The sequence below is a fragment of the Xiphophorus couchianus genome, chromosome 11, assembly GCF_001444195.1.
Source record: "Xiphophorus couchianus chromosome 11, X_couchianus-1.0, whole genome shotgun sequence".
Lineage (NCBI taxonomy): Eukaryota > Metazoa > Chordata > Actinopteri > Cyprinodontiformes > Poeciliidae > Xiphophorus > Xiphophorus couchianus.
Window position 1 is genome coordinate 15696930 of NC_040238.1, and position 22899 is coordinate 15719828.

Here is a 22899-nt window from a genome sequence, read left to right on the forward strand (position 1 = left end):
CAGGACTGTCAGCAGCAGAAACAGAAACTTTATACCTGTTGGGGAAAATATAGACTTTGCCTTGTATTGTCCCCACATGATGGCAATGATATTGTAGGATCCAATTAAATTCCTTATTTATTATGGGTTGTTGCTATGTTGTTGAATGGTGTTTTAAGATCTTGTTCAATGTGCCCTTTTATTAACTTTGAGCCCCTGCCCCTCCACTGGTCTCTGCACGGCCCTGCTTCCTTGAGCGCGTCCTTTGGCTGCTCTGTTCTCTTGTGGTTGACGCTGAACGGTATCTGTTACACCTGTTCTTGGCGCTGAACCGCAGAACAGGTGCGACTCGTCAATTTTAACTGTGTTTGGACCCGAAGGGCGGATGTTGGTCATTTTTGCTGACAAAATAAAAGCATCAGATTTAATCATGGGCTTGTAGTGACTCTCTAGAATAGAGCTGTTTTATTTTTGAAGGGCTATCGTGGAAGGTGTTTTGGACACTCAGGCTAGCAGTGCGACTGACTCGCAAAGGTATATCGGCTCTTTTCCTCCGGACCGGGTCTCTCCCGCTCCCCACCCCGACCTCACCCCCAGCCCTCCCTCTCAGGAAGGGACTGAATGACAACTTGCAGAGTTGTTCTTGCTCGAGCAGCCGGAAGGAGGGATTTACCGGGAAGAGTGCGTAAAGAGGAGGGAGAGCAAGAGTCGCGAAGGACAGTCAGTGTCGGAGGTGTGGGTCCAGGATTGACTTGACTTTCTCCGGTCCATCCCTCCTTTAGAATCCGCGCCGCGGAGCCATCCGACGGCTTCCCGTCGTCCTCACCCCAAGTGTCCCTTACGTGTCTGCGCGAGGACTGGCAGAGCCGCGGAGCCTGAGGTGAAACAGAGACCAGCTGATCGACACCAGGACTGAGAATCATGGAGATCTGTTCTACTTCAAGGAAACTTACTTTGCTCTCCTTTCTCCTGGGGCTCTCAGGTAAATGTTTTTGTTTTGTTTGTTTCATGATTTTTTATTATTGTTGTTATTTTATTTATCCAATTTCTCAAATAAAAAAAAAAGTGGAGCGTTCCTTAAAAACAATTCAAATTATGGATCAAGAGTGGGAATGTTGTGCTGATTTCTTCCAAGGTGACTTTCACAGAGCTTTCTCAGAGCGAGTTTTGACAACTAAATCAGATTTTGTTTTTACCCGCCGAATGAGCAGTTGGTGTGTTTCTGAGCAGAAAGCCCAGTTTGCACTGAGCTCCCCTTGCGCTCACACACAGGCTGCGGTTCTGATGTGAGCAGATGTGAAGACGCAAGCAGCAAACGACTGACAGCTCGGTGTTTCTGGAGCTCTGTGTGAGCCAGGAGCGGGCTGGGATTTAAGGCTCAAACACCTGTTTGTTTTCCACTGGATTTAAAACAAGTGTGTTACACATGATTATGTCTCCCAGGGGGGAATAATCCCCTTATATCTGCTCCAGCGTTGGCTCACCTCTCGCTCCAGGGTTGCATTCAACTCCGATACTTTCCCTGATGGCTGTGCTGAACATGCGTCCTGCTTTTAGTCCCCGAGAGCAGAAATCGGGACAAATCGCAGTAAAACCATTCACTAAAACACATTCCATGAACCCTAACGTTGCGCAAATTCAAGTTACGACAATAAATTTAACGGAAACACTTCTTTAGTGTCACACGAGTCACGTGATCAGGAGCCGGACGTTACTACTGGCGAAAAACGGCGAAGAAGACCACGACAGGAAGTAGTAGGAAAGTGATGTTTTTTTTGTTTGTTTGTTGTTGTTTTTTTTGGGTGGGGGGTACAATGCGCAGTTGGTTCTACCAGAACTCTCACAGTATAACAGTTCATAAAAACTTGTGCGGCATTCGAAAGTGTAGAATCCACAGCTCTTCTGTAAAATCACCAACTACAATTGGGCCAAAACGCTGCATGCCCTGCTCCAACGCCATACTAAGATGCCCAGGTCTTCTCTGCTGGGTGATCGATGATGAGCGCTAGCGCCATGGCTAAAATATGAATATATGGCTAAAATATGAATATATCTCATGTAACTGTTTACATCCTCTGCTGCCATGATTGTTTAATGACTTGTTGCCTGAACAAGTTTATTCCCAGTGCAATTTTAAGTTTTTTATTGAATTAAAACAATACAGTTTTGAAACTGTGTTTGTTTTTGTTTTTTTTGTTTTTGTTTTGAGGGGGGTGAGTTCCAACATCAACCAGCAGAATATGAATCTTGACAAAAATGTGCACACATTTGTAATGGAGGCTCTGACCCTCTGTAAGAAAGGTTCTAGTGGAGAAAATTGAGCAGTTTCTGTTTCTCTGCAGGGGATTAGTGTGAATCACTCAGATGGTTTTTCAATAAGGAATCTGGGAAGTGAATAAATAGATGTTTTAGACTTGTCACCAACACAGACAGCAGGGATATTTGAAACTTTCTGTCCAAGGTGTCCGGCTATCTGTATGGTATATCTCCTTCAGCCAGAGTTGCTTCAGGTGAGTATCTGTGTGTGCCAAGAGGCAGGCTGGTGATTTTCACACACTCTGTGTGTGTGATGCATGAACGCAGGCTCTCTCCTGCTCGGAGCCGGAGTTTGATTCTCAGCGGTGTTGCCAAAACAATCCCATGAGCTGACATGGACAACCTCAGGGCCACTTGTTCCTCCCTGGTTGGGGCGCGGGGGAGTAAAACATGACAAACGGTTCCATTTGCGCTCCCGGACCCGGTGCGAGTCTGTGGTTCAGGGCAGTTCTCTGGTATCTTCTCTGCTGTTTTAATTGCAGGCCGTGATTCAGTGTCAGCAGACAATGGAACAATAAAAGTTCAGCGCTCGCCATCGGAGGGGCTGCAGGTGTGTCCTGAAAAATACTGGGCAGTCTGAATGGAGGCAGGAAACGGTCATGAATAGCAGGCAGTGGTGAGGGGAAAACAACAGGCTCCTGGAGTCCCTGATGGGGCCGAACCTGGAGCAGGAAGTGAACGAACATCCTCCCCCTAGCAAGAAGTTGTCCCGGTTAGGGGTTCAGTTTGAGAAGAAGCTTGGTTCAGTAGAAACTTGAAGGAGAAAATGTATTTGTTTCATTTAGGAAAAAGGAAAAGTGAAATACTAATTTGTTCTGATAACCAACTTTGTTTTTTTGTGTGTTTTTATCTATTCCCAAGTTTACAGATTGCACTTGAATGCAACAGTAAACCTGCTGTCCATTTCTTTTCAGACAAATATACATTCCTGATTTAAGCTGATTCTACTGGATGTGAGGAGAAAGTGGCAAAGTTTTCACACTCTTCTATCACAGTTTGACTATTTTATAGTTTAAAAAAATCTATGTAGAAAAACATATCTGTGCATAACTATTAAGCCAAAGAACAATGGGAAGTAGTTTTCTAAACATTTTGCATTTAAAAAACCAAAAATCTGATAAGTGTGGTGTGCACTTGTGTTCATACCCGTGAGGCAATACTTTTCAAACTGATTTTTTTTTTTTTTTTTGTCTACTTCTCTTTCTAAAATAGCTGAGTCTCAGTCTGATTGGACGGAGAAGATCTGGAAATAGAACATTTCAAGTCTTCACACAGAACAGGATTCCTATTTCATGTTTTATTTGCAATTTCAAATAAAGGGTGTGAATTCTTTTGTAATACACGCTGATCTAACATAGCATTGCTCTGTTTACTCAAATTGAATAGTATGACTTTAGAACTTCAGCTGTCCTAACAGAGAAAGTGGTTTATTAACTGACCTGTCCCTTTATGTTGGGAGAAAAAAAGCAAACAAATATTTATAGTGAGCAGGGTTTTAGCGCATTCGGTTGCAAAAGTTTTTCACTGACTCTACAGCTGTCTACATCCATCAGTCTGATCTATTTGTTTTATTTTGAGGTGATAAAATTAGCGAGAAAAAATGGTATAACTGCAAAAGTACAGTGGCAAACTTGTGCGTTCCATGCTAGCAAACTCTACTTCCTGTTTATTTCAGCGATGTGCAGAGTCGACCTCTGATGATATTACGCTTTGCGTAGCTTCAAACCAGTAGAGGGTAACATGCCTAATTTACCCCATCTGTTTATTTTTTTTCTAAACATTTTAAAAGTTCCCTCAAAAGTTGCATGATGGAAATATAGCTAATATCAACCCACATTCAGATGGCCACGTAAGAGGAGGTGACACTTATGAACGTATTTGATCATATCAGGTTAACTGCTGTGGTCCATCTCTGAGCTTCACTACAGCCTTTTGTTAAAGTCATTGTTCTTTTCCATGATTAACTCTGTCATTAGCTCTCAGTGGGTTCACCTTTTCAAATGAATGTTTTCAGTCTAAAGCTGAACACAAGATTCTCAGTCTCACAAACCCATTAGGATTATCTCTGTGAAGTTACAGTATGTTCAGGGTCAGCTAATTTGATTACAATGTATCTGGTTCAACAAGCACTGGGCCTAATTATACTCCTTATTCTAACTGCTTAAATACGCTGGCCTCACGTCACATCCTCCAGGCCTGTCTCTACCAGGGTCACATATCTACAGGCTGATGTTCTTTCATAACTATCAAGCTCCAGAGCAGATAGAAATCCTTTGTCTTCTTCATTCTTTTCACCAGTAGTAACATCAGGCCGTTGATCACAGGATTTTTATTATGTGAAAAAAGCATTTCTATTGCAGTTTTGCGAAATACACTCATTTTTGATAAAGCAGAGAAACCACTTCATCCTAGCGCAAAAACGTTCTTGGCGCGTTCCCATTAAGCAAATTCATTTTTGTATTTCCACTTTGGGGGATTTTATGGTCAGTGGAAACGGAGCTACTGTCATCTTGTTAGGTGATGGAGTGTGACATCAGTCTATGCAGTTCTGCAAGAAATCCGTGATCTGACAGCTGTTACACGGTTTGACAGTTTGCTTCTCTTTCTTCCTTGCTGTCCTCCCAGAGCAGTTCGGATTGGATGTTAAAACGGCATAACAAAGTTTTAACGTAAACTGATCCAGTTCACAAAATTAAGCACATTCATAAACATTATACGTAGACGTTCAACAGCAGTAGGGCGACTACAAATGTCTGTGCAGCTGATTGGGATGTAGAAAAAACACGTCTCAGAGCTTTGTTGTATGTTCAGTGAAAGAGGCTATTGTCTAAACAGTGAGATTACAGCTGCTTTCGTTGAGTTTACAGTAGCTGTGTTTTTCTAGGCTCTCAGCAGTGAAACGCTTTAAAGAAAAAAAATTATCTTTGTGAAGTTGGAGACATGACTACAGTACATTGCTCCTGCATGTCAGATTCATTAGCTTTACAGTGTGATGTTCCTCCTTAGAATGTGAATATGTTGGACTCATGTGAGGGCATATTCCTGGTAACCTTATCTGTCGCATTATACTGGATAGCTTTGGCAAAGTGGGAAGAGTAGTCGTCTGGCAATTGGAAGGTTAAGAGTTTGCTCCTAGCTCTCTCCACCATGTGTCAATGTGCTCTGGGTAAGGCAATTAATCACAAATTAGGAGCGTATAAACATCATCGCAATATTAGTGTGTGCAGGAGGATTGCAGATGATCACACTGCACACAAATGTAATTGCCTAAGTTGCTAAAGGTCATAGGGTGATGGAAGCACAGGTGAAAAAGAAAAGAAAGGGGAAAATAGATCGTCTACCCCAAGTTATCATCTGTTCTGATTATGGGTGTACGAGTGAGGGAGCGTTTCAGTGGGTCAGTAAAACTACACGCCCTTTTTTAATTCACTCCATATAATTCTTCAGTGCAAGCTTCAGTAAGATAAACCCCTTTACACTCAGAAGCCGGAATATTGGTACTGTGTCTTCGAGGGGCTTTTAAATGAGCCTAGAAGCTAATCTGGAAGCTAGCCTTCCCTTATCTCAGCTCAGTTGTTCATGGCAGCCATGGTCCATCCCTCCACTGACCGCTGCACAGTTAGTCTTGCATTTGGGACACGCCGTCTGGTAAACGAACGTCTTCGTTTGTTTTCCAGGTGGGTCTCACAATGAGCTTTAATTATTTAACAAGGTCAATCTGTACAGGCTTCAAAAGGCTCCACTGGGAGGTCAGCTGGGTGCACTGTCTCTGCTCGTTTTCTGTGGTGACTGTCAGAGATTTATCGTCGAGAGTGAGAGTGTTGCAAGACTTATTTTTAGTAGCATATTATTTTCCGAGAGCCACTTTGGACAGTGATCCCTCTCCCCATAGTTAGATAACATAGTAATGAAGCTTTGGACTCTGTATCTTTGTGTATGGCAACTAAGTGCAGCGGTGTGTTTCCTTTTTTCACTAACTATTGTTACAGTTATAGCCCTTCATACCAGAACGCATGTATCTTCAATCTCCTCCTTTTAGGAGACAGTTTGGACCAATAGTATTGGCCTTATCTTTAATTGCCTTTCCCATAGAATAATACCAACTGGATGTGCAGCAAAGCCCCTCTCCATTTTGAGCTTGGATTACAGCTCTTTGAGGGCAGTGCAGTTTGTGTATGTGTCACTAGCTAATGGTACAATTCTGACTTCAGTAGCACGATTCAGAGACTTATCAGTGCAGAATACCAAAAACATATAAGCATGCACTTTTCCTATTCAGACAGGCTGTTTGCCACCCACTCTGTGCATTTATGTCAATTCCTCTCTTATAACCGTGTATATTTAAACCTATTGAGAATTTGAGAGAAGATTATTTCCAGCTCAGTTTCAATCTGATGGTAAAAACAGAGAGTGGTGTCCTGTTCATAAATCCCGTCTCTACTCTTGCCATTTTTTCTTTACATTTTATTGGTTCTTGAGGTCTTTGCCTTATGTGCATTCATGCCAGCTCTGTTTAGTCGGTTTTATTCAAACTCTAGTTCGTTTGCCTAGAAAGTCCAGTTTGTTTGGGGAGGCTTGGATGCGCATCAGTGTCTAATACGGACCGATAAAGAGAACTCAAATCTGCCTAAAAACCTCGGTCTTTGTTTGGTTGAAGTGAACTCTGGTGCAGTTCGTATGCATATGTGCATATGATTGCTCCAAAACAGGAAGAGGATGATAGTGCAGGGAATTCTGGGTAAATAAATACACCCAAAACAAACGCGCGACTGTAGTGCTAGTGGGAGAAGTGCCTTGTGGCATTTTGCCAAAAAGAAATCCCACAACCGCTAAAATCTGATGCCACTCCATTCCAGTTTATATTTCATGAAAAGGGAATTTGCGCTCATATCTTCTTAAGAGGTTTATGCGTCCTTTCCTTCAGTAGCTCTTGGTGCAGTGCCCCCTCAGTTGCTCAAAGGGTTGGTTCGCTTGACAGTGCAATGTGAAAGTGAACCACAGTTGAAAATGTAACAAATGTTGGATTTTTGGTCCCCAAACAAACCGCATCTACTGGAATATGAAGTAAGAAAGTATCCTAACCAGGATGTCGTGAGAAGACTGGATTTGATATTTAGACAGTCTTGTATTATTAGTAGCTAGTAGTTGGTGAGGATTATGAAAACAATACCTAATACTTCTTAGAGAATCAGTTACCATAACTGTGAAATTACCAGAAGTCTACCAACATTTCCAAACTCAGCATACTCAGGAACAGAGAGGTTGAAAGCCCAGGAGGGTAAAATAGAGCAGCTGTGCTGGACTCTGTTCAGTCTTATCTACTAAATTCTCACCCTGCCTCGTTGTCTCGCAGCAGCAGTGAACCTCAGACATGATGTCTTAACAATAGAGCCGTCTTACACATTTATCTGGACAATCCTTAATCTTCGGCTGAGATTAATGCCAATGCGGAGTCCACTGTAAAATAGGGACAACGCAGAATACACTTGCTAAGGAGGCTGAACTCCTTTTTTGAAAGTCGTATTATGTTTATTAGTTGTTTCAATAAATCGTAATCACATCCTGGCATCTTAAGTTTTTGCCCTTTGGTTGCTGCTTTCTTCTGGAAGAAAACTAGACACTTCAAACGTTGAAGTTGATTTCTGCTCCACATTTGTCAGCTTTGCTCTTTTATTTGCTCTTTGTTTACTATTCCCTTATGATGGTTGTGCTCTCAAGAACTGTGCACCTTATTGACCTCATGCTTTGACATCCTTTTATAAAGTGTCTTAGTATTCAAGGGCCTATGTTTGAGTCTGGGTAAGCTACAGAGTAATTGCCCTTCAGGTACTAAGCGTCTTTTTGAATCTGATAAACACCTCACTCTTACTGAAAATCGCAAATTTTAAGTTCTTCCTCACTCTGCAGCAGATTCCACACAAGAGTCTCAGCCTGAAGCTTTCACTGATTTGCAAATGTTCCGATTTTTTAAATTTCCAACCAGCAGATCAGAGCCAATCAAACTAAAAATCAGTCGATTCTAGTCACCAGTCAGTTTCTTGGTGCATCTCTTATGTTTGTGTATTGCTCTTTGGGGTGTTTATTAACCACAATTATTATTAATTCATGGATTTCTAAAACTCATTTATATTCCGTAGCTACAATAGTTAAACCTGGGGTCCATAACAGCATCTTAATCTAATTAAATCACCTTAATTAAAATCCCATTAGATGATTAATGCAGTGATTAAATGATGTAGAGCCCTGTTAAGTTCTCTCTTTAAAGACTGTTTTGACTTCTAAAGTTCAGGCCATTCATCTGAGGTTTGACGCGTTGCCCCACATTCTCTGACTTGCTTCTATATTTAAGTATACAAACATTGATATTTTTAGGCCCAACAGGGGATGGGATAAACTGTGGGAAAGTTCTGTTTGACATTTGACAAGCTTTTTGCACTGATGCGAACCTAACACTTGCATGGAACATTGAACTTGGCCATGAACAGCAAAAACAGCACTCTGATAATTTTATGCAGGTGACCACAGAGCGGTGTGGTGGCCACAGCGGCGTGTACCGAATGGTAGTTGTCCATTTTGCGGGTCTTCTGTGACCTCTGGTATCCATCCTCAAACTCAGAAAGGAGAAGGCATCCTCTCAGGGGTCATGAGAAAAGCACTGGGCGACTTTCCCAACTTCCATCTCTGGCCTCAAGACTCTTAAAGGGACAGACACACAAACTTATTTGCTTCATCTTGTTTTATTGTCTCTTTTTTTCATTTCTTTTATCTGTCTCCTTCCCCTTCGTCCTGCCTCAAGGAGAAGAAGTACGGAAGGACTGTTTGTAGGTGTTGATATTTTTCAGGTTGCCTGTAAATCATGATTCAGATCTTCTGTGAACAAAAGTCATTCCAAATATTGTTCTGTATATGGGTTAAACAAAGTTATTCAAAGCTAATATTTGCTTTCGGCACTTTCCAGACACCGAGCGTCACCGAGCGACTATGTACATAAATAAACAGAAGCGGTATAGTTTATTTATAGAGATCCTCTCTTGGTTTCTGTTGGGCTTATATCAAGTTGTAATAGCGACGTGCTGCTGAAGCACAAACAATGCAGACTGCAGAGTCAGCCTCCTCCTAATTCAGGCTTCACTACGGTAATCAGACTGTGGCTGCACACTGGCTAATGACTGTTTACAGCAAAACCAGCTACAGGGAGCCTGCCAGGTGCTTCTAGAGACCAGTTTGACTGATTTAGCAGACTTTGTATTAAACTATGAAGTTGAAGACTATTGTAATCCATAAAGAAAGAGACATTAGCCTTTTTGTTCTTGTTGAATTTCTTTTAGTATTTTGGTGCAGAAGTTGTCAGATTGGCGTTAACTTCAGACTATTACATACCCGTCTCTATCTTTGGAACCTTTGCTGCCTCTTTCTTTGCTTTAAGCAGTTTTATTGTGTCTACTTCTTTACTTTAAGCTTAACTAAAGTTCCATGCCCTAAACATCAAAACTTATTAATAATGCCAAGTTATTTCTCTGCTCCATCTTTGTTGTTTCCGTTCAGGGAACTCCTGGTGGCAGGGAATGAGTTCAGGCCTGGTATTACAGGCTCACTATAGATAGGCAATGGAGTCGTCACCTCTAACCTTTCTCTTAGAACAATGTACAAAATGAAAACTCAGATGTTGTTTTTCATTAAATTGAGTATTGTTTTCCTAACTAACACAATGAATTGGAATCAGAATTAAAATGTGCGTACTCCTAGTGGGACACTTTTTAGTCACAATTCAAGCCTCATTTCATTTGTTAACAACTAAACCAGAAACACATGTAATTTAGAATATCCTAGTTGATCAGTTTGCCATTAAAATACAGTTTATGTTAGGAAAGAGAAACAAGCGGTTTTAAACAGGTGTGTACATGGCTGGCTCTGGGTTACAAATTCTACATTAGTTTGCTCACCGACCCTACCGTGTGATACATAAACGGCAAAATAGAACATATGATGGTGGTTTAAAGGTTTGCTAAATAGAAATCTGACATTTACTTTTTGAGCTGGAAGCCGTCTAAAGATGTTAGAAATCGGTTTTGTTCTAGGCCCTATTCAGATCAGCTGCTCACTCACGGCATTTTTTTCCCCCCCCAAGACACTATAACACGGAAATCATTTGTGCAAAATTTGTTCAACTTTAACAATTAAATGTAACACTGGACAAACTGTCAAAGCATATGTAATCAACATTTATCGCAATTCTACCAATCTTAAGTGAAGGGGCATCGAAGACTCTGTTGTCAGTTGATGTGTTAGCAAACAAAGAAATTCAGAGTTTTCAGTTTTTATCCTTATCAATAACAGGAAAACCAAACCTGATTTATTTATTTATTTTTTCTAGTATTTGTCTTTTTGACTGCGGGTCACCACTGGTCAAGAGGAAATGGGCCAAGCTTGATTACTGGCTGAAACATTTCCGCAACAACGCCCCGCAACCTGCCGCTGCGGTACTCTTATATTTAACACGCAGCATTCTGAAGATCTGAATTCACTGCATACTGTATGTCAGGCAGCTTGAACTTTACTTTTGGTTTAATAATAGTAGTGATTCTGTAAAGTATCGAGCAATATTAATGCTGCACAACCATCTGTGTACTGACAAACATTTCCCTAAATCCGTCATCATGTGTCAGCTGTAAACAAACTATCTTTGACATTTTATATGCATGATCGAATGACTGCGCTATCAAACTGTTATGGTTTTAGTATGACTGTTATTACCCGTGACCAGTATGACAAACGCAGACAGCCTGAGAAACTGATGGCTAATAAATAAAATAGTTCTTGATGTAACTTGTAACCTTTCACTGTTGATGTATTTTTCTCGTTTCATAAGATTTTGAAAAAGGCTACAGTTTGCCTTTGAACAAAAAGACCATCAGACTCATTGAGACGCTGTTATGACTCATTGTGGGCTCATTTTTATTTCACAGATGTCTCAGTGTAAACTGTCTTCATTATGCCGCTGAAGCTGAGGCTCTGCGTGCTTGATTTCAAAGCTAACCTCCCCGAGCCTCAGGAGAGCAGGAAGAAGGCAGAATATTTTCTGTTTCCCGAACAAAAGAAAGGAAAAAGGAAAACAGCTCTGGCTTCTTATGCTGTATGTTGTCACAACAGTTATCTAATGGGTCTTCAAAGGATTTCCTGAGGCCAAAGTTTGTCAAATTTCCCTTAACCCACACGGGGAGCACAGTCACCAAAGACACAAGTTTCTGAGAGCTCCGATTGGCCAGAAGCCTCGTCTCCCGTGAGCCTGCTTGCAGTGCCACTGACAGATGTTGCTGCCAGAAGTCAGCAGCCACATATCCTTCAGACCTATCCTTCAAAAAGGAAAAAAAATGATAAGAGAGGTTAATAAAACTTTAGACATATGGGAATTAAGGGCATGGATTTAGACAAGATAGGCAGTGTTAAATTATTCTTATGAGGAGAAAGGACTGTGGGGGTGGGGACGGGGCTTGAGCGTGATGCAAATGCAACTTCAGGGACACTGACATAATCTTCACTTTATTCTTCAAGCCATCCTCATTGCTGTTTTGCACTCGGAGTATTTTTGTTTTGCAAACAGGACAAACTTTTTTGTTTCTCTGAAACCTTCTTCTCTTTCCTGGAGGTCTACAGGCTCATACTGTCTTCAGTCTTAGAAACGATTCATTCTCATTTCTGTGACGTTCACATGTAACATGGTCTTGTTTCATGTGTAGTTCAGGTGTAGGTCAAAATTTCGCTTTTGTTTGTTGTCTTAGATTGAAACCACTCTTGGGCTTTGGCTGGTTTAAGCAGTTTGAAACTTGCTTAAGAAATATCATCATAGCATTCCTGTGAATTTAATTCCACTGCCTGCGATGCCAAAGAGACGGTCTGCGTGACCTCTGACCTCTGTCCATGTGTAGCGAGGAGTAGTGCTCATCCTCATCAACATGCTGGGAAGGAAAGAAATTCTCCTAAAGTTGTTTTTCAGAAGAAAAAAGAAAATGTCAGACTGTTTAACAAAAGTTTCACTCAGAAACACAGACATTCAACTACAGCAGTCTGAACGACCCAATTATGATCTTTTCACCCCAAAAATATCCAATATGAGCCACTGGAATATGTGGAACTAAATCAGATAAAGTTTTTGCATCTGAAAGGTCATGTCGCATTTAAGACTTTTATGTCATTGATGTGAAACCTGTGTCGTAATCCTGTACCAGAAGAAGCCGGACCAGACGTAAACAATGTCTGAAAAAAATCACAATAATGCAGTTATGAAGATCTGTTCCACAGAAGCGCATCATCACATGATATTAAAAAATTCCATTACAATAAATGTTAAAAAGTCCTGACAGTTCCTATCTCCACTTTCTGTCAGCGTGTGATTTTATGTGGTGAAATAAATGTGAACTATTGTTATTTTTTCTTCCCCTCATATTTTTTGTCTATATTTAAATTTTCAAAGCAGTTTAATAAGGAAAAAATATTGCTAACTTCCTTGCTAGTATGTTTAAAAAAAGCAGCACCAGAAATCAGCTATTTTGATAACAAAAAGAATCAGAAAAACAATCTTGAAATCCAGAAGGAACTGATTTCCTAAAAATGTTGTTCGGTCTTCATAGACAAAAAAAAAAAAACCCTCCCTCATCGTTGGCACAAACAGGACGTCTCCGTGACGCAGCCGCTTCACAATCTCACAGAAGAACCTTTCTGTTGACGCTAATGCGCTGCTGACACCTGTGTGGCAGGGAAGATTTGTCTGGTATTATCAGGAGCAGAATTCCTGTGGGTGTGTAGAAGCCAGCCAGAGTAATGGAGTAAGAGATGACTGTGGCAGTAGGCAGCTGTGTGGAAAAAGTCATTACAGTGGAGCATTAAGCCGAGGCCTTCGGGGCATCAGAAGCTGTTCTGTTGTCCTCACCGAGGCAGAACGGGTGAAGAGGCGCTGTTAGAAATACAGTAGGAGACGGGGGGACAGGGGGCGGGATCGACAATCAGCAGGAAACTAATTCTTTTTTACATACGTTAAATTACAAAGCATCATTCAGTCGCAGCAGGATGTTCTGTCCTCTGCTGAAGATTTATTTATTTTTTTACTAAAATAAATTCTTACCTGACTTTCAGATCTCCTGCAATGTTTTTTATTTTTTTTGTCTTTTTATGTCCCTGACAGCCATCTGTCAGCCTCAGGCCTAGTCATGTACCATTATAAACCCAAACATGGGTTGAAAAACACGGCCATTTCCGGCTTTTAAGGGCCCCATACATAGCTGTGCTGCTGCGATAGAACAGCTCCTTTAGCAAATTGAAACTTGGAGATGAAGGTATTATTAATAAAGTGCGGTCTCCCGCAGCAAAGAGAAAAACCATTGAAGAATAACTAAAAACCATTCACAGCGGTGATTGGTAAGACAGTTAAACACCTGCTTTTCTGACGGTCTGTCAGAGTTGGCATGTAGGTTAGCTTCTTTTTCTCTTTTTTTTAAAAACTGATCCGACATCGAATTCCGCAGCACATCTATAAGTTACGTTTGTCAAAGTCATGCTAGCATAAGTGGCCTACTTAAGTGCTATTTTTTTAGTTAAAACTTTTTCCTGATGTTGTTATCTAGTTTTTGTAGTATTGACAATTAGTAGCAAAGCACTGTGTCCCTTTCTCTTTTATACATCACATGGACATTTAAGATTTAGCGTGTTATGTTGCTAGTTCTTTGCCCTCCAGCAGGGAGCTCGAAAGCAGGATGTTGTGCATGTGACGTCATGTTGTAATATGTATACAGTGAACCCTCGTTTTTCGCGGGGGTTGCGTTCCAAAAAGAACCAGTGATAGGCGAAATCCGTGAAGTAGTTACCTTTATTTTTTACAATTATTATACAGCATAATTAAATACTCTACATTGAAACCAAGGAACAAAACCTGTTTTCAGACCCATGCATTTTTTAAACAAATATAATGCGTTCTTAAAAATAACTACAGTAAAATAATCATCAATACAGTAGGACAAATTGTGACTCGCGTATTTCACTGTTCCTCTGACTATGGCGCTGCGGCCTGACTCCGCTCTCTAGTGTCTTTTTCTTCTGCAGCCTGTGGTGCAGGTGTGTTTTTTCAAAAGAAGAACATAGTTATCGGTAGTTGTTGTTGCTCTTTTTCTTCTGGGCAAAAATATTTACCAAAATTTGCCAAGCTGTATCACGTATATTTAAATACCGTAACGTTATTGGCACACAGGTAGAGAAGAAACGCGGAGACTGTTTAGCCAATCAAGACGCAGAACACAATGCACCTTGAAAAAAAACTGCACAAAAACTCTGTGAAGCAGCGAGGCCGTGAAAGGTGAACCTCGTTATAGCGAGGGATCACTGTATAGACCTAGCTCAGGGAACCTGAGCCAACTTCAATAACAACTAACTATATAACAAAGGAAAGTGGAAAGCCTGTTTAAAAAGCAGACAGGGTGAAAACTGGGTCTCTGGTACCTGAAACGTCTTCCTCCAATTCTACCCTTCAAACTACATGTAAACCAGCTGTATGAGGGCAAAGTGTTCAGTCAATGGCTACCTCTGGTGTATAAGAACAAATAATTAGCAACTTGAACGATGTAAATTTTGTCCAATAACTATGACTTAAACCAACCCAGTGTTATTCTTTTGGTTCCAAAAAACCTGCTGAATTGTGTGTAAAGGAAGCTGCTGGTGTCCTCAGCCCTCTCAGTCTGGAGGCCAGCAGTGCCTCAGGACTGGGGAGAAACCAGAGGCTTTATTATCTCAGCGTTGTTCCATAGGGCACGACCTTGTGTCATCTCACCTTTTACTTCTGCAAACATTCTTTGGCTTTTTATCTGCACACAGGCCTCTGGTGACATTAAAGCACCCTTTTATCAGTGGGATTACATCTACATCTCCCCTCGACCCCCTCCTCTTCCTCCTCGCCCTTTCCCCTTTTTCATCTTATTGCCCAGTTCTCCCCGTCTCCTTCATCTTCTTCGTCTCCTGAGGCTTTCAGCTCTAACATCTCATCAGCATCAGCGTCTGGGGTCAGCCAGAGGCATGCCGGGGACGGGGGCTTTGTCATGCTAGCTTATGTATCTGTTGGGTTTTTCTTTTTCATATTTGCTCGTCTTTCTTTCAGTTCATCTTCCTCCTTCTCTTTGTCTAACTCCCTCCTACCTTCCCAGCTCCTCCCCTCCCTGCTTGACATATATTTAATTATAAGCTCTTATTTATTTTCCTGTCACACAATTCTACACCCCGGAGAAAACTGTCTTGGTGTCATTATCTAATGGCTCAGATGTGAAGCCACACCACACTGTCTCCTCATCCCTCACCACATTCTAAAGTCTAATTGGTATTTATTAAAAGCATCTCCTGCATCGCTCCTCTCCCCTACACTGCAGCTCCTCTTACAGATAACCATAATGTTTTAATATTCTGCTAGCATGGAAAAATCCCTGCTAATGCTGTTATAATTAGATTTGTGACAGCAACCCTTAGAGTCAACATGTTTCCTGTCATTAAAATTAAGTCTAAATGTGCTTTTAGCACTCTGTTACACAATCTATAACTGCAAGAAGTTTGTTTTTCTGACTTAAACGCCATGATGTCAGCTTAAAAAAAATCATGGCTAGTTAAGGACTGTTCTAGGGTCTGGTCAAGGGGAAGATGCTAAACAAAGCCAATTTTAGACTGTTTTCCTGTTATTTCAGACAGAGTACATGAGTGGAGACAGGTTTATATTCCCCTGACCTTGACTTGAATGTCGGGTGAAATAAAGTGTTAAAGGCGACGTGTTATGTATTTTCCAGGCACGTAGTTGCATTTTATAGCATAATCAAGAAAGTATCTTTCCTTCAGTAGTTATAAAAATGCTACATAGATTAAATATGACTAAAAAGAAAGTTGATTGTGAAATTTAACAGTGAAAGGTAAAAGTATTCCACCACTCTGGATGAACCCAACACATAGGACGCAACAGTGACAAAAGTTTAACATTTTTCAACTTTCTTGTGTCGCGATGCTGGCCTGCATGTCCACGTCTGCGTGTATGAGCTTAAAATTTCACAAGCAATTTTGCCAGTCGCTTAGCTGGAGGAGCGCAAACGGTTGTCACCTCATCGTCATTCGACGTGATACGTAGGCTTTCACGTGTCGAGCCCTTAAATCCTAATAGTTTGAGTTTGAGCTGAGTGTCTTTCCCCTTTTCTCTCTGCCAGTTTCCTGTCTGATCACTTTAAAGAAAACCTGTCAGTGCCACAAAAAAGTATAAAAGGTGCCTCATGCATAAATTTGGAGCTTGCTTAGAGAGGAGCCAGATATCTGAATGGTCCTCAATAACTCTACAAATTACAAGTCTGTACTTGTCATATCTAGATTCAGATATCACTGAATTCAGCCCCTCTAGTTTGGCAGAGGCTTTGCCTTTAGAAGATATAGCTGTAAACAGTAGTGAAATGTTGATGTGCCAGTCATTGCACCGGACATCCTTCTCTTAAGGAGTAGGTGGAGTGAAGTCTTCAAAAAGGACAGCTGTAAACATAGCTATAAAATCATGGTTGAATTGAGACCTGTCAGACCGTGTCAGAGAAGCTGCGTAAGCTGTAGTGTACACCGTTGTCTCTACAGCACAAACTCAGAGATTTATGGTCTGAAGACCATCAGGCTTCTGCGCATACTGTGAGGGAAACGTGAGACAGCTGGACTAGTTAAATAATTAATCACCTTCTCTCTGACAGGTACCTTTGAGGCTAACAAGTTCTCCAATCTAAGGAGGCGTACAGGATTTGATGAGATGTTGTGAACATTTAGGTTTAGAGAAAACTCATTGGTTTGGTTGGAACAAGGACTGGTCAAACACCCAGGCATTATGTTGAAAATTTCACAAATTATTGTTTTACACATGTTGTGGAGTTACTGCTGGAACTTTGATGAGAGCTGGGGTATTTTTGGCACAAATATCTTTCATCACAATGCTCTGTGCTCGTAATACATCCCCTCAGTGAAGTCACTGATACAAGCTGCAAATGTCCAACTGTCTCCATACAAGCATTGTTAATCATCAGAACCACTGAGGACCTTTGGCTCCCTTGCTGTGAATGTCTGACGTAAGGTCCATTTTCTGACTGTCCAGTCAGGAACAATGGCATCCTAGCTGCTGTGTTACCAGTGAACAGGAAAGTGTACGTACAGGATATGCAAACTGTGATGGTATGCCATACATTGTGCGGCATGGTTGAATTTCATTGTTGCCGCTGAGTTCCCTTGAGTTAGAGAACATAGAAAACCATCTCTGCTTCTCAGTAACTCGTGTTTCTTCTCTTGTATCCGTCAGCTGCAGCTATGTACTGTACATGGGCTGTGAAATACAGTACAGCAGCGGTACAGAGAGTCCTCATAATCTCCCCTGCTTATATGTTTGAAGAGGTGGAAATCTCTTGGCGGAATGCTAAACAGGATCTATCAGGATTAATTCTGAGTTTGAGGCAGTCTAGCTTATTGCTGACTGTGTTTCACAACTGGGATTTAAAAAAATGCTCGCCACGTGAGTCACAAGGCGACACATTGCTCCAACGTCACAAAGTGCCAGGGCCGCGAGAGCAAACAGACAGAAAGCTTTTCAGCCGAGTATCATCATTGATGTTTGTAGCCTTCATTAGTGACTGGTCATTATGTTCACCGATTTCCTGAGGCCAGCCAGCCGTGAGAGCCCATTAACCAGCAGCATTAGGAGTAATTAGGCAAAGCGCTCACTTTATGTGCCGATATTTTCACACAGAGAGCTGTTTATGCAGATATACGTGTGACACCCCACTAGCGGTTTGTAATTTTCATGATCATTAAGGGGCCAGTTGACCTCTTGACGCTCAATTTCTTCTTCTCCAAGAAAGTTAAATTCTCATATGGAGCGTTGAGTCATGAAAATAAATCACATTAACTGTGCTTTTGATCGGAGCCATTCTGTCACAAGATGTAGACCACACTGTATACACCATATGTACACACAAAGGCCTTATTAGTTGTCTTCATCATACTGTCATAGTAAATGAAAATCCTCATTTAGAGCCAACGTGCTTTTTTGACCCTGTTCTGCACAAAGCATTCCCCCTTAGTGATGTTGCACATCCCCACACGGCTTTCCGCAGCACTCCCGCCACTTCTCTGGATGGAAACACTTTTCTCGTGATGGCAGATCCATATATACCCACTCACACTTATACACACATCCCCTCTTGTTCCCCACCGCCCCCACCCCACCCCCGCCTTGGCGCGCATCCTCGGGGAGGACGAAAAGAAAGGCAAGCCACGTCTGATCCGTAATCGCTCTCTTCAGTCTTCCACTCCCTCCCGACTCTTCCCCTAGCCACACACCACCTCTGCTATCTCAATCATCGTGAAAATATCTCTACAGGTTCTGTTTAATAACGGCACTGGCGCGCACGAGGAATCCACTCAGGAATGTTGCTTTCTGTCTCATCTCCCGCCTCCTGACACAACCTGTCAGTGAGCAAGACATCACACGGCGAGGCGCGGGAGAAGCGATCAGAACTCCCCTTAACCACAGAAACTTGTCGCTCATCTGTCTTTTACCTCAGCACCGCGGTAAAAATAGACTCGGGCTGTCTAGTTTCCCTAGTACTTCCCTCTCTCTCACTGATTCTGCTCAGCTTTTCGTAATTCGCTGGCTACACCAATTTCCCTCATCATTATGGACCACTCAACAGAACGGGGCATGGCTTGTCAATATAGAAGAGCTTTTCCATTTCTTCTCATGTCAGTCAAGCTGATATGGAAGGAAAGCAGAACAAGATGATATTGGTAGATTTGACCCATTTGACTGCAGTTAAATAATTTTAGCTAAAATCATCTATACCTTCATTTTATTATTTACAAAGTTATAGTAATTTTGATCATCGGCCCCTTTTTAAAAAAGTACCATCGCAATAGACACGTGATCAATATACAGTAAATGGATAATATTTCTGATAGAATATTCAATAATTTCACTGAACTCTGACCCAGAACCGCATAGCATTCTGGGTGATGTAGACATAGGACAGGCTCTAGCCACTCAACTGTCCAAGGCAACCTAAGAGAGGTTAGTGGCATCAACTAACTAATTTCCTCTTTGGTTGCCTAGCAACAACTTATTGAATAACTCGCACAGTAAACAGTTTAAGGTTTTGCTGCTGTGCCTCATGATTACTTAAAAATAAACAGTGTGGAGTGAAAACTGTGGATAAAATGGCGCTCCACCACTCCCATCCCAGCACAGTGTGCCTCTTGCCAGCCACTCCAGGCTCACAGTCCTCCACTCCATGCTGGAGGTTTTGACCTTGACATTTTTCTGGGTTTTGTGCCTCTATTAAGGCACAAACCAGTGGATGGAAATCCAGTCATCTCCAGCTATGTTTGTAAATCTCTGTTGGTTCATCAAGTCCTAAAAAACCCCCAAAACTTGTAGTTTGTATTTGTGGGTCATCAGCAAAACACAGGCACTAGTTTCTAGCTGTAGCAGGTGAACTCTGTGCCGACTCTTGATCTTTCCTGTTTGGGTCCAAAAATACATTGATTATACATTGATACATAGATTCTGGTGAGCTAAAGAAAGTTATGGTACATCCATGTATTAGTTTGCTCTATGCATGTACTCAGCCCTTGAATAGTAACCTGGTGACATTGAAACATTCAGATGTGTATCATCTGCATAGTAATGGTGACTAATTTTGTTATCTGAGCTAGCATGTAGATAATGAATCTGGTGGGATCCCAGGATTGATTCTTGGGGTACCCCACATGTGACTTCTGTCCACTCTGACAATAAGTTTTGATCATAGAAGTTTGTGCTCCTTAGGTAAGATTCAAACCAAGCTCACTTCAATAATATGTCATGGTCAACAGTGTTGAATGCTGTTCCGAGGTCCAACAGAGCCAACGCTGTGGTTCTAGGCTAAAATCAGCTGACAGTAGAGGACAGTGAAGGGGATGTGCCAGCTAATACAGTCCCAGTTATCGCTGGTTTACCAATTCAGGCCAAAATAGGTGTAAATGTGTCCTAGTTTTATACACAGAAAACCTAACAATGTATCTAATTTGATGAAAAGGAATGAGTTACAAATGACAGAAACACATTGGATGGAAGAGGCCAAAACTCAGGCTGAGCAAGATAACAGAAGGCTTTGTTGAACCCAGAGGTGGAGGGAAGGGGGGCAGAGGCCAAGGGAGGGTACAAACAGTGACTCTGAGAGATAGGCCAGATACTCTGCTGGAGATTTGGCTGTTTAATCAAGTCGGTGAGGATTAGAACTGGATTATGTAGGAATTGTGACACAGCAGCAAATTAGCCTGGTAGCTTTAATCTGTGAGGGAGCCAAAGCCAAAATACTTGGCCAGAAAGCAGGATGTGTGTATGTAATGTTCAAGTATTGAGGTCATAGGATTCATGACGGAAAATATACAGTTAGGTGAAAAACAGGGACACAAAGTTTATGTATTTTTATAGAAGTCTTAAACAAGCTTTTAAAAACATTATTAAAGTATTTGCAGACAGAATAATGGACTAAAGATACTATCTAAAGTTGTGGTTGCACTGAAATGTTAACAAATTGCATAAAACATCTGAAGGAAGGTAAAGTCTGTGCTGTACCCGCTTTGACTCAATTTTATGGACTTTTCTTTTTACCGCTGAGCTGAAAATGCCTGCTGGGTGTTGAAGTGACCATGCAGGCAGGCATGCAGGCCCTGAACTGCAGCAAACGCTTTCAGTTCCATGAGCAGCGCAGCCCTGATGAAACCTGATCAGAGCAGGTAGGTCAGCCACTCATGACGGCAGAACCAGCCCAGTGAAGGAGTCCTTTATGCATGCTGCAACCAGCTTTGACTTGATTCACATGCATGACCACAGCGGCTTTAATCGGACTGTGTTACCGGGAAAAAAGCCGCCACACTAACCTCAGCAAAAGCTGTCCGCACTCTTTAGAAACAACACCGAAGCTCCTTATGGGAGCTTATTTACAGGCTGCGACGCGTGGTGGCTTCATAGCCATGCTTTACGTCTCATACTCTAAATCAGAGGACTTATTTTTGGCTGTCAGACATATTTTATTGCTCCTCACTCTCTGTGGTGAGCAGCAAACTGAGGAAACCACCAGAACAATGTCAAGTCAGGTGTTTGTTTTTTTTTTTTTTTTTTTTGCTTTGGACTCCAAACCTCAACAGTACATGAGTGAAAGATCAGCACAGTCTACTGTAACATTCTCCTACCTGATGGAAACACAATGAATGAGACTTAAAATGTAGGCACCCTACTTACAGCAAGGTCTGTTGCAAATTTCTGTCTGTGGTGGAAATTTACTCCCTTTTTTAATAAAAGGGTAAATAGTTCTGAAATGGGTTTTTTTGTGATTATTCTTTACATCAGTGAAACTTGCCATTTTACCAGTCATGTGAAGAAAACTCATACTAATGTGGCTTTAAGTCATATTAAAATCATGAATGGAAGGGTATTAATCAGCATGTGCTTTGAGATCAAAGATTATCTCCTGACTGCAGAGGCCAGGTTCCAGGTCTTCCTCACAGATGAATTATTTGCCTAAAATTTAAACAAAGTAATTGCTGCCCCCTCAAACCCACCCTCCCCCCATCTTGGGGACCTACTGGGCAGATCAAGTGTGAGCAGATCACTTCTGAGGATGACCACCACCCTGTCCATAATTAAAGTCTCTGCTCTTAACAGAGCTTCTCTGAAGTTCAGTGAGGAAAAACAGTAAAGCCACTGGATGGTGAATTGCTCCCTGAGGTGTGTGGGGGTGTGTGTGTGTGTGAGGTGGAGTGGATTGAGTTGGTGGGGTGTACAATGCAGTCCTGGAGAGTCCAGAGTGGCTGGTTCAGTGGAAGGTAGAGTGTCCTGCATTATGCATGGCGGTTGTTATTTTCATCACATGCTGCTGCCAGGCGTCATTGTCGTTTGTGCTTGGTCTGCAGAAATCCGCGCCCGTTCACAGACTGCTGGCATGTCGTCCACTTTAACCCACTCCCACTTCCACGCTTCCTGTTTTGTCCTCGCCGTGCTTCGATGCTGCCGGGACATGGAAATGGATTCGGTGGTCCCAACGGGTTCCATTAACCGGTCCTGTCTCCTGAGTGGTGTGGATGCGTGTTTTCTTTAATGTTTGTCACTAAGGTGGGCCTCACTGTCAGGCCACTCCGGAGAGTAAGAGGCAGTGAGTGGGTGAAGCGCTTGAACACATGCATTATTTCACGCTGCAAGTGACAGCCGATCAGACGGGCACAAGCAGCAGATTGTCAGCGAGAGGTGAGTGTGTGGAGTGTGTGTGGGCGTGTGTGTGTGTGTGTCTGTGCTGTGCAAAAATTAGGCCTTTTCAGCTTAATACTGATCCTACAGCTTTCTGTACAGTAGAGGTGGCTGAACATCATGGAACCCTCTTCACCTGTACAACAAAACAACAACAGATCCCTCACTGCAGACAAAGGATGAACAAAGTGAAACTTAAACATTGAAATTAATTATACACTGCAAAAACACGCCATCTCACAAAGTGTTTTTGGTCTATGTTCTAGTGCAAATATGGTAGTACACACTTG

General features: G+C 41.9%; 1 protein-coding gene across 1 annotated transcript in view; it reads left to right on the forward strand.

Annotated features, from left to right (window-relative positions):
• Positions 1-548: 548 nt before the first annotated feature.
• esama (endothelial cell adhesion molecule a) overlaps positions 549-22899 on the forward strand; it is a 56196-nt gene continuing 33845 nt past the window's right edge. Inside the window, exon 1 of the mRNA XM_028031316.1 lies at positions 549-961. Coding sequence (XP_027887117.1) covers positions 901-961 — 61 coding nt within the window. The 5' untranslated portion in view covers positions 549-900. The remainder of the gene's footprint in view (positions 962-22899) is intronic.